The sequence below is a fragment of the Erythranthe guttata genome, chromosome 11, assembly GCF_056151865.1.
Source record: "Erythranthe guttata isolate IM_541 chromosome 11, IM_541, whole genome shotgun sequence".
Taxonomy (NCBI): Eukaryota; Viridiplantae; Streptophyta; class Magnoliopsida; order Lamiales; family Phrymaceae; genus Erythranthe; species Erythranthe guttata.
In genome coordinates, this window is record NC_142543.1 from 4634514 (window position 1) to 4646751 (window position 12238).

The 12238-nt window shown below is 33.4% G+C and overlaps 2 protein-coding genes across 4 annotated transcripts; one reads left to right on the plus strand and one right to left on the minus strand.

The window, feature by feature from the left end:
• Positions 1-6137: 6137 nt before the first annotated feature.
• SEP3 (K-box region and MADS-box transcription factor family protein) lies at positions 6138-12004 on the minus strand. Of its 3 annotated transcripts, none has more exons than XM_012986706.2 (8): positions 11726-12004; positions 10128-10209; positions 7463-7530; positions 7263-7362; positions 7103-7144; positions 6929-6970; positions 6635-6780; positions 6138-6565 (listed from the first exon to the last, which is right to left on the minus strand). In XM_012986706.2, the coding sequence occupies exons 1-8, from the start codon at positions 11908-11910 to the stop codon at positions 6493-6495; spliced, it is 738 nt and encodes a 245-aa protein (XP_012842160.1). In that variant the 5' UTR covers positions 11911-12004; the 3' UTR covers positions 6138-6492. The 3 variants fall into 3 exon arrangements, with proteins under 3 accessions (XP_012842160.1, XP_012842161.1, XP_088681173.1); XM_012986707.2 differs by having other exon boundaries at positions 10128-10206; positions 11726-11996; XM_088825047.1 differs by lacking the exon at positions 11726-12004 and adding an exon at positions 11102-11291 and having other exon boundaries at positions 10128-10206.
• Positions 8389-9976, plus strand: LOC148766833 (AP2/ERF and B3 domain-containing transcription factor At1g51120-like). Its single transcript, XM_088825046.1, has 2 exons — positions 8389-8528; positions 8956-9976. The coding sequence occupies exon 2, from the start codon at positions 8965-8967 to the stop codon at positions 9895-9897; it is 933 nt and encodes a 310-aa protein (XP_088681172.1). The 5' UTR covers positions 8389-8528; positions 8956-8964; the 3' UTR covers positions 9898-9976.
• Positions 12005-12238: the final 234 nt, after the last annotated feature.

The window sequence follows — 12238 nt, forward strand, 5'->3', positions numbered from 1 at the left end:
TCTGTGGATAAAAAAGCAGCCGCCTCTACTCGATCCCCAGCAAATTCTTGTTTCTCACACAGTGTGTGTGTGTGTGTGTGTGTGTTCACTTACTAGAGGAGGAGGGGTAATCTGTATCTTGAAATCTTTCATCTTTGGGTGAACCGAGGGGGAGTAATTTTCGACTTTAATTTGCTGTGCCTTATAAAACAAAAATAGTTAAATAATAATATATATATATATATATATATATATTTGCGATTACTAACGTGTGTATATAAATAAAATAATATAATATAATATTATAATAAAAAGGAGATGTTAGAGGAGTGTACACGTGGCGCCACGCGGGTGTAGATACGAAGCAGACCACGCTATGCTTCTTTCTTCGGCCCAATCCGGTTCGACTAGAAGAAAAGTGGTTTGGCTATGATTGGCTCGCAATTCCGGTGGTACAGCCGCTATTTTATTTTTATTTTTTCCTTTTTCATTCTTAGCCAAAACAAGGAAAAAAGCTCTATTACCAGTTCTTTTTTTAATTCTACATCAATCTAAAAATCAAGGGGTTATTGTTGTCGGAACCGGATTGGACCGGCCGGTCCGACCGCGACCCGTGAAAAAAACGGCCCGGTTCGACCTCTAAAACCAGAAAAACTAAGAACCCGGTTCAAATGTTTAAACCCCGGTGGGACCGGACGAAACCGGTGAACCTGGAAACCGGCCATTGACTCTAGTATTTGTCTAAAACACTGCGTTGGAGGTGGCTGGCTGTTGGTGGTGGGATCTGGGTGGAGTAAGCCGTGGGGGACCGGAATTTGATGAATCTGGTGGTAGATGACCGGAAAAAGTTGTGTGTGACGACTGGGTATGGAGGGAGAATCAAAATAGACGAAGAAGAAAGAAAAATAGATAAATAGAAAAGGGATATATATGCTGTGGTGTAGAGGAAAAAAATAATTTTGTGGAGGTGAAAAAGGTGATGAAGATGATGGGGAAGAAGAAAGGTGGGAGAGATGAGAGAGGAGATAAAGATGAAAAAAATATATATTAAGATAAATGTGTATTAATTTTAAGAGAAATATATTAAAAATAGTAAAATAATCTTGATAATTTCATATTGTGATAAGAGAGAAAAATTTAATAAATATGGATAAAATATGGGGAAAAAAATGGACTTAATGTAGTATTGGAGCTTGGAGCTGTAAAGTGTCAGAGAATTTGAAATAAAAATATTTCTTTAAAGTGACGGTTATTGTGGAACAAAGTAATTGCTATCACAACGATTCGTGTAGGTTCGTATTAGATTTACTTCATATTATCAAACATTTCTTTGAAATTTTGTCTCCCATTAAACAGTACAAGGATAAATATAATATAACTAAATTAAAACCGAAAGGATGTTAATAACTCTATTTTTCTCCTTAAAAAGGGAAGTGTATAACCTCATTATAAATAGAGGTGAGGTTGGTAGGGTAACCGCATCAAACTCCTTAAATCAATATCATTACTGAAATTTTGGTAGAATGAAATTTATTATTGTTGTCCTATCAAAAGTTCCGGTATTACAAAATTGAATATTATTTTTTTCATATCAATTCAAGGCATGTATTTGTTTAAAATGCTCAAAACTAATATTTGAGATACAAGTATTCTAAATATATATATTCTTAATTTGCTTTAACATAAAATATTTCTTAAATAAAGTTATAACATAAAAACTCTTAACATAAATTATATTATCATTATGGAGTATATAAATAATGTATATAATTTAGAGTTGAATTATTATGCAACATTGGTCAGTATTCTAGTTTAACCTTGAGTTAGGCTTATGGAGTATATATTAGGGGAAATTGGCTAGACACTCCTTATTCTAAACTTATATAGGTGGAGATCCAATCTATTTGATGAATATAGGTGTAGGTCCTTAATCAATTAAATTAAATTAAATTATTAGTGTATAGACATAGATGCCCCCAATTAATATTTATATGTAAATAGTTATTTTAGAAATTAAAGGAACAAATCCCACAAATCTCTCACTCTCTCTCCTTTCTACACGGTCAAACACATCTCCCATCTCATCACACCTACACACATCTCTTTCTCATCCCTTCTCTATCACACACGTATTTCACCCTCTCTCTCAAGGCAACAAAATTTGAAAATTAATTATTTATTACTTTATAAAAATATTTAATATTTTTTACATAAGTATTTTTATAGCAATCTTTCAATTATTAATTTTCTTGAGATTATATGTGTTGGATTTTAATTGTTATTTTGTATGTTCTCGACAATATTGCATTTTTTTTGTTTGCATTTTCTTATCAGTTATACTTGAACAAACAACAAAATAAAAAATTTGAACAACATAATAAATTTGCAACATAAAATAGAAAACTGCAACGATACAAAACAACAAATGTAATAGTTGCTAACATTAACAACCACTAATTACAAACTGCAAATACAAACTGTGAAGGCAAATTGTACACGAAAAATAATAAAACATGAAGTGCAAACTGTAAACTGTAAACTACCAAAGTTATTTAAAACGACAAAATATGTTAGCAATAAAAAATAAAAAATACAAATTTCCATTTGAAATAGAAAAAATAAATTATAACAATATTACAGGATGTGCAACAAAACTCTAAAAAGTGTAATATTTTCACAATAAATCATGATGCAAAAAATAAATTAAAATTCAAAGAGAAAAATAAATGTAAAGCATTAAACAATAATTTTTGACCATGTCGGCGGCATTAACCGAAAATTATCTTCTTTCTTTTTTACCCAGGCATGTATGGGTTGAAACACTCTCACGGCAGGATATAATGTACAATCTTGAACCTACAAAAAAAAAAAAATTGCAAACTTTAACCACGACTTACTAATTGCAAAGTTAAGGAAAAATAGCAAAAAAGAATTGTGATTGCAAAAAACAAACAACATACGCAAGTTCAAACAAGATTTGCAAAATAATCTGAAAAATGCAAATAGAAAATTGATTGCAAACATGTGTAAAAAGAGAAAAACTAATCTAAAGTCCAATTTATGAGGATTATAGTACAATGTAAACCTAATTGCTAGCAACATAATTCGCAACTCAAGAACGTCAACATACAACAAGCGTTACATTACAAAATAGTTTCAAAGTGAAAACTAAAATTGCAAATAAATGTCTTTTGCAACATACATGCTTCAAAGTGTAAAAAAAGTAGCTTAATAAAAACTGCTTAAGTAAAATTTAAAAGAAATTAATAGCAATTATTAATTGGAGATGAAAACAACAGTTTATCTTACAAATGTAAACATGAAATGCAAACAACTAATACGAACTCCAATTAAGGCCAAACATGAACTGCAAACAACCAATAACAACTTCAATTACAATAGAGAATCGCAAAGTGCAAACTGCAATTAAAAAAAAAAAAAAACTAGACTACTAACTTCAACAAACCCTGCAATTTATATCTGATTTCTCGGGGATTCGAATTCATCATCCTCGTTCGCTCGCTGTCTCAAAAAAAAACGGGTTTTTGAATGAGTATTGAAAAAATCGAACAATGCTATGTACATGTAGTTAATAGGAGTATTGTTTACCGAGACGAAATTGTGTTTGAGCCATTGTAGAAATCACAAACAACAGATGAAGAAACAACAAACGATGTCTTCAAACAACAAACGATCTCCAAATACAAACGAGAAAAGAAAAAAAAACTGATTTCCCAACGTAGACAACACACGAAATTTTGTGGATTGCAAACGACAGACTCAATGCGATTTCTAGTTAGGTTTGGTATTGATGAAATCGATTTTTTGGAGCGGTGAAATTTGATGAAATCGATTCTTGGGTGTGGTGGAATTTGAGATTGATAATACGTGACGTTTTGGAATGGGTTAATTAACTGCAAGGAGAAAAATATGGGATATTTATTTTGGAAATTTTTATTTCCATATATTGTTAGGGATATTTTTGACATATTAAAAAGGGTAAATTCCACTTTACCCCCTCGTACTCTGACTGAGAGTCACTTTACCCCCTCGTACTCTCAATTTCATCGATTTACCCCCTTGTACTTGTACAATTTCCCAATACAGCCCTTTTCTTCAATTTTTTTTTTTCAATTTTGACTCTAACGCCATTTGGTCAACTCTGTAAATTACAAAATTGCCACTGCCTATAACGCGTCGTTTCTCCTCCATCAATATTGTCATTTCTTCTTCTCCCACCACTTCCCCTTCCAAGATATCCCCAAATTGAACCCCTAACTTGGTAAAAATCAAGACCCAAAAATTGATCGATTCCACCCAGTGCAAAGAAAAAAATATATGAATGTGTGACACTTTCTCTTTTCTAATCTCGAGAGTCAAAATCGAAAAAACTCAATATTTACGTCAATATTTTGACTCTTGACCAAATGGCGTCAGAGTCAAAATCGAAAAAAGTTGACGAAGAGGGTTGTATTGGAAAATTGTACAAGTACAAGGGGGTAAATCGACGAAATTAAGAGTACGAGGGGGTAAAGTGGTTCTTGGGCAGAGTATAAGGGGGTAAAGTGGAATTTACCCTATTAAAAATAATAAATTTACTAAAAATTGAGTTTTATTAGTTGGATTTATAGACATAAAATCTCTTAAAGGAGGACATATAGCAAATTGCCCCTATATATTACTCCCTTGTATTATTTTCCTAAATACACAATAATATGAATTATATATTCATTTTCTACATGGTATCCGAGCGATCATTTTTTGGCATCTGATTTGTACTTAACCTATACCTACGTTTATTAAATTTTGATGTTTTGTTAAGGATCACCCTTTTCGAAGCTCCATTCATCGTCACTGCCTAGCTAGAGAGGACGACCATCCTCCGATTGGCGTTCACGGGATTCGGCGAGCGAAACCCTAGTGCGTGAGTTTCACGCACGACCTAAAACTTTTCGGCCCTAATCCACGCATCACGCGCGGGCTGAAATTTTACCGTTTGTTTGCTCTCCACGTACGGTTTATGTTTTGTGCATTTAATGGTCAATATAAATCGTTTCTGCGTGCATTTATAATAAAACAAATTATTTGCCTGTTGGAATATATTAATTACTCGAAAACGTATTTATATTCTCACGAATAATCAAATTTCATGTATTTTATATTAGCACTGTGTAATTAATGGGATTAAATATTCAAGAAAATAAATTGATAAATTATTGTCTCCAACAATAATCTAACTGTCGGAAACAGTAATGTTATTGTCTGAGACAATAATATTACTGTCTGAGACAGTAATTTTACTGTATTAATTAATTTATCGTCTTAGCCTGCAATTTTGCTCTTTTCGACCGTAATCTTACTGTTTGAGACAGTACTTTAGCAGCCAACACAGTAATATTAATTAAAATAATTTTATTTGAGAAAAAAAAAATCAAAAAAGAAAAAGTCAACGCCGAAGACCCGGCGGTAAGTGGTGATTGACCGGCCGGAAAAAAAATTCAGAAAAAAAAACTTTTCGAAAAAAAAAAAAAAAAGTCTAACGCTGGAATCTGGCTGGAAAAAAAAATATTTTTCAAAAAATTATTAAAATGGGGATTAATGTGGTATATTTATTTAAATTTGGGGCTAATGTGTAATATTGAGGAAGTTAGAGTATAATGGATGGAATTGATAAAAAATATTTTATGAAGGGTATTTTAGAGTAAAGACATAGGGATGGATTTATTTGAAAGACTGTTTTTTGTGTGAACCAATGTGTATTTAAGTCGCTTATCATTTGCATATATATCAAATGTAACATTATAACATTAACCACCCCTAATCCTCTTAATTAATTCTATCATTAATTACATTTCACTACTATGATAACATCTAATGTTTGAAAATGAAGGCCGCCAAGTCTAAACTCTAAGCGCTAACCGGTCGATAAGTACCGTGAAATATAACTAACATAATTCATTAAAGTTAAATGGTAAGGGAATATTACACCACCAGCCGGCCGCGGCCCACAGGCTCATCCATGCGCTCGTATTGGCTGAGCGCACGGGGGCTGACTTATGAAATTAATACACTTGCTTAATTTTGGGACGGAAGGAGTAATATATATAACTTAGTCTATTTTAGTCTTTACTGCAGGCAGACGAAAATAATAATAATAGTAATAATAATAGTAGTAGTAGAAAAATTGAATAGGAAGCAAGAGTGTTTCTTTACATAGTCTGCATATGAACTACAAACTAAAGAAAGAAACCTCATGACAGAGAAAATAAGTTATACGAATTGTTCAACCACCACCACCGGTCGTCGTCTGAAAATAAGTCCGATCGAGCTACTATATATATATAATAGATATTAAACATGCAATTTTATGAAATTAAACACACATAAAAATTGAAATTTTCTCAGATAAGAGTACTTTTTTTTTAATTATGAGAGACAGAAATTAAACGACTAGAGCATGCATGCATGCATGCGCAACAAGATCCGATCCATTTCGGCCCGGTCGGAACTCGATTATTGCTGGAGCCAGCTTGTTATGTAGTTATTCACACTTGGCCCTGCTCCTGTTATTTGATCTGCCTGGTACCTGCGTTATTAAATTCATTAATTAACAACATATGTATCGAGAAGTCGTCGTATTATAGTAATTAATTACCCGCCGATTTGCAGACCGCAGTCGAGGGGATGAAAGAAGCCATCGGGCTGATGAGGCTGAGGTGGCGCTTCTCTACCATAGCCCATGTCATGGTCAACGTTATTATTATGGTTCCATTCCAGACTTATTTGACTTCCTTCCATCAACTGCATTCATTCATTTACATGTACACCACATATTAATATATTTAAATCCCTTTTATTATTTTCAAATCTTTATTCCTTCACTAATATTCACGTAATTGTTCGGTTTATGAAAGGATGTTCGTTCGTTCGTTCGTTCGTTCGTACGTACCCGGTGTTTCAGACTCCTGTTAGCCTCATTCAGTGCATGCTCCTAATCATTTTAAACAACCATGCATATATAATATGATATATACCCAAAATATTAAATAAAATAAATAAACGAGACGACGGAAATAATTAACGTGTTCAAAAAAAAGATACATATATATGTATATATATTTACCTTCCTCTGAAGATCTGTGAGGGTATCCAGCATTGCTTGGGTCTGCAAAAAAAATTAAATAACGTTTTAAAAAGCCGTGCATGCGTTTAATTTCACACGACGAGGAAAATAATTCCGCGGCGTGTTCGGAGAAACGACGAGTTATTTAAAAAGTAGAAACCCTAGTTGATCTGATCTGCTTAAGTGACATGTCAAGTTGCCTCTCAAGTGATTCAAGCTCCTTGCTGTTCAATGGCCCGAGATCCTCTCCAAGAAGGTTTCTGCTCGATTTTCAAATTCCATTATTATTTATTTATTTATTACCTCAAATATTTTTATTTTTATTTAATATATAGAAAATCGGAATATATATGTACGTACCTCTGAGAATGCTGTAGGGCTTCGTAACGAGCTTTAAGCTTCAAGTACTCCTGCTGGCTGCTCAGTTCCTACAAGCAACAACACTCATAATATCATTTATTTGTATTTTTCGAAATCGATTTTTTTTTTTTTTTTCATAATAGATTGGTTAATCGAAATCAAGATTAACCAAACAAGCCCTTAATTCATGATTTATTTTTGCTAACCTATTTATTATCTGAAAATTAAAAATATTTATGATTCTTTTATTTTCTGAATAGATAAAATACCAGATCAAATTATTTGATCAATAAAATCATGTCACAAGAAACGCATGAATACTTCTTCCCATACACTAATTATAGGGAATATAATAAGATGACGTGGAATATAATCAAATCTGCCAGCTTATACAGATATTCATCACATGTGAAATAAAATTGTCAAGAAAAATAGATTATGCAAACTTAGGAAAGTTGTTCAAATTTTAAGGTAATAATAATGCACGTGGGACTAATATTAGCAATTATGTATCTACTACTTAATAATAAATAAAAAGAACCAATAATAATATATCTAGATATTCCTATAAAATAGGACAGCAAAAATCTCGGATAGACACATGAAATGGACAAGATTTAAGACCAAAAATAAAATAAAAAAATAAAAAAATAAAAAAATAAAAAATAAAACATAAAAAAATGAGATATATGTATAAAACCCTATATGAATAAATAAATATCAGGATAGAAATGAAAACAGTTGAAATATTTTCTTTGGATTCTGTCTTGTCTTATTTAAGACAGTTTCTCGAGGTTTTAGGTTTAGAACTTCTTGGCTGTCAAGAAATATTAATTACTAGTTTTTAATTTGCTAATTATATTATTTTTTTTTTTTTTAAATTTCAACTAACTTTTGGCATGAAATGGAAATTATCCATTTTCCATAAGAAAAAAAAGAAGAATCCTTGATTGACTGATTTTCCTCCCAAAATCTCTCCTGAAAAAAATAATTAAATAAATAAAAAAGAAGGGATTTTTCCATTTCTTATAAGCCTGAGATCTCTACATATGCTCAAACTCATCTGGTATGATTTTTTCAATTTCTGTATATACATACACACACATATATATATATATACACAAGACTTTTCACCTGCTTTTTTCATGTTATTAAAAATATATATATAAACTCCTCTCTCTTGTTTACTTTTCCTTCAGAAGTTTCAGAAATTTCTTGGTAAGATCATATATATTGTATGTATATATTTTCATTCTTGTATGTATATCCCATTCTTGATTTTTTATTTTTTTATATGTTCTTTATATGTGTTGAATTCTTGTTCTCTTCATATATATATTAGCATTTAATCATGAATCTATGCTACATCAACTGTAGACTTCATTTATTGCTTTCTTGAAAAAAAATAAAAAAAACACAGCATGCAGCCCTAATATACCCCTTATTTTTTCGTTTTCGATGTTACGGAAAAAAAAAACCCTCAAATCTTTCAGGTTGCGCAAATGGAACAAGAAATGCTAACCCTAATCTCGTACACGAAACGAAACCCCACCGAAGAATCCTCCGACTCCAACTGCAGCACCATCTACATATCCAACCCAACGAAACGCTCAAGAATCGAGCGTTTCAAAGGTGTGGTCCCGCAGCAAAACGGGCACTGGGGGGCGCAAATCTACGCGAACCACCACCGAATATGGCTCGGCACGTTCAAATCCGAAACCGAAGCCGCCACGGCTTACGACAGCGCTGCCATCAAGCTCCGAACAAGTGGGGACCACCACCGGAACTTCCCGTCAAACACCTTCAACAACCTCGAGCCCAAATTCCAAAGCCACTTCACGACCGAGGCAGTTTTGAACATGATACGAGACGGGTCGTACCCTTCGAAATTTTCGGATTTCCTAAATTCCCAAAAGGGCGAAATCGAGATCGGCTTGAACCTATCTTCGATACACGGGGATGGCGAGTTTTCTTGCACGCTGCTTTTTCAAAAAGAGCTAACACCGAGCGACGTAGGGAAGTTGAACAGGCTCGTGATACCTAAGAGGTATGCGGTGAAGCATTTTCCGAATGTTCCGGAAGGTTCCGGAGAGGGTGGAGGAGAGAGAGTGGAGGAGGTGCAGCTCGAGTTTTACGATAAGGGGATGAGTTTGTGGAAGTTTAGGTATTGCTATTGGAAGAGTAGCCAGAGCTTTGTGTTCACACGGGGTTGGAATCGGTTTGTGAAGGAGAAAGGGTTGAGGGCGAACGATACTATTGCTTTCTATATGTACGAGAGCCGAGGCGGAGGGCGTTTTGGTCATTCGTCGTTTCTTGTGATTGATGTGGCGGCGGGGAAAGGAGGCGGTGAATGTGAGGCGGTTAAGGAAGAGAGAGTTGAGATTCTAGGCAACGAGACGAAGGGTTTTAGGCTTTTCGGAGTTCAGATAGAATAGGGTAATGAGGCTTCATTTATTTGATGCTTTCTTGAAAAAAATTGTGATGATTTGTTTGTTGGTAAAGGGTAAAGTTTGGTTAATGAGTTTTTGATTTGATGTTTTATTGTTTGTTTCAGTTTTTTAAGTGTTTCAACAAGAAAAGATTGCACACAAAGATATTATTTTTATTTATGTGAAAATTATTATTCAAAAAAAAAACAAAAGAGTAAAAGAAGATAAAAAATTACCAGGGCCTCTCTGGCAGATACATTAGTCTCTGGTGCTCCATAGTTGCACTTTTGATACCTTTCCAGTGTTTTCAGCATGCTGCTAAAGTAAACACACATAACAAATTGCAGTAAGTACTTACATACATAGAGAGAGAGAGAGATAGAGAGAGAGAGAGAGAGAGAGAGAGAGAGAGAGAGAGAGAGAGAGAGAGAGAGAGAGAGAGAGAGAGAGAGAGAGAGAGAGAGAGAGAGAGAGAGAGAGAGAGAGAGAGAGAGAGAGAGAGAGAGAGAGAGAGAGAGAGAGAGAGAGAGAGAGAGAGAGAGATATGAAAATATTAGCAAAAATAATGATTTTTTCTGGCTTGCTAAAAGCATGTTTATGTCTAATCACATCTTTCAAGCAGGAAAGAAAGAAAAAAAAACAGATTTGAGGTTAAAATCCAGTGTTGAAACTTTGTCCAGAGGTAATTTGGTAGTAACTCTTTGGAATTTTATAAGGAATATAATTAATTTTCTTGCAGCTTTGGCTAATAGATCAGGAACAAATAATAAATTAAACCTTAGTCATCATGTCATAAAACTGAAAAAAAAAATGGATACAAGACTGCTTTCAATCAAATTAACAATCTAAAAAAACCCAATTAATTAAATTGAAAACCCAAAAAAAAAATGTTGAAGAGTGAGTTTTTAGGGCCAAATAAGAAACAAAATCTACAAGATCTGAGAGGAAGCAGTGAGAATGATGAGTTTTTAAATTCAGAATTTTAAGTTCTTACAGAACCCTAGCTACAGAAAAAATAAATAATAATAAAAAATTCAATAACCACCAAGATCTTGAAAGCTGATTTAGCAATCTGAGTTACTTCTGTTTCAAAAATATATTTTGAATGAAAAGAAGAGATATTTGAACATGAAACCCTAAAAAAGTTGTGATTTTGACCCCAAAAACAAAGAAAGAAACACACACACACACACACACACACACACACAACCTCTAGTGCTTCTGCTAGCTAGGTTGAGATATTGATCCTTAATTCTTGAAACCAAATTCCAAAAGAACAGAAGAGAAAACTTGGTAGGAATCATATGCTTAACAATTCCAAAAAAAAAGCTTCTTGGTTTAGAGAGAGAGAGAGAGAGAGAGAGAGAGAAAGAGAGAGGGGTTGAGTTTGGTTTAGAAGTAGTGAGAAACACTAGATCGGATCTCTTAAGAAAGAAATATGAAGAGAGAGAGAGAGAGAGAGAGAAGAGAGAGGAGTACAGGAAAACACAAGGGTGCAGAAAAATGAACATGAAAATGGAAACAACTCTTCTTTTCATGGTTTCCTCTTGCAGATCTAACATTTCAAGAAGCCCCAGACCCCAACACCACCCCCAAACCATTCACACAAACGGCAATTTAAACAACCATTTAAGAAAGACGATTCACTTTTACCATAAAATCAAAACACCAAAAAATTAATAACAAAGATTAAATTTTGAGACAACCCCTCATCTCAAAACATTAACCCCATAAATAAAATCCAAGAATCTTGAAAAAAAAAATATTGCAAAAAAAAAAAAATGAAGGTAGGGTTAATTTGTTTGGTGTATGTATATGATGTATGTATGTATACCTAGAGCTACTGCAAAACTCGTACAGCTTTCCTCTATTGGAGAAGATAATCAAGGCAACCTCAGCATCACAAAGAACAGAAAGCTCGTAAGCTTTCTTCAAAAGACCATTCCTTCTCTTCGCAAAAGTCACTTGTCTGTTTATCTTATTCTCTATCCTCTTCAGCTCAACTCTCCCTCTCCCCATCTCTCCTCTCTCTCTCTCTCTCTCCTCTCTTTCTCTCTCTAAAAATCACTCTAAACTCTCACAACACACACCCTTATAAATAATAACGTATGCAAATATATATATATATATATATATATATATGTATATGTAAAAAAAATGAAGTCAGAGGAGAGAATATTAGTTAGTGGTGGTATGAGCATGATGATCCCATGAATAGATTTTGCATAAATACGCTAACTAATCTTTTTCTTTTCTCTTTTAAAAAAAATTGATTTTTTTTTTTTTTTTTTTTTTTTTTTAGATGATGATGGAGTTATGGGAGATTATTTGGTGGTGGTGAGGTGCA

Excerpts from the sequence above, each read along its gene's own strand:
- SEP3 (XM_012986706.2), bottom strand. The coding sequence starts at position 11,910 with ATGGGGAGAGGGAGAGTTGAGCTGAAGAGGATAGAGAATAAGATAAAC. Across the intron at positions 7,145-7,262 it reads AGCAGATCAGATCAACTAGG|ACCCAAGCAATGCTGGATAC; the intron begins GTTTCTACTTTT and ends TTTTTTTTGCAG. Across the intron at positions 6,781-6,928 it reads ACAGGAGTCTGAAACACCGG|TTGATGGAAGGAAGTCAAAT; the intron begins GTACGTACGAAC and ends GAATGAATGCAG.
- LOC148766833 (XM_088825046.1), top strand. The coding sequence starts at position 8,965 with ATGGAACAAGAAATGCTAACCCTAATCTCGTACACGAAACGAAACCCC.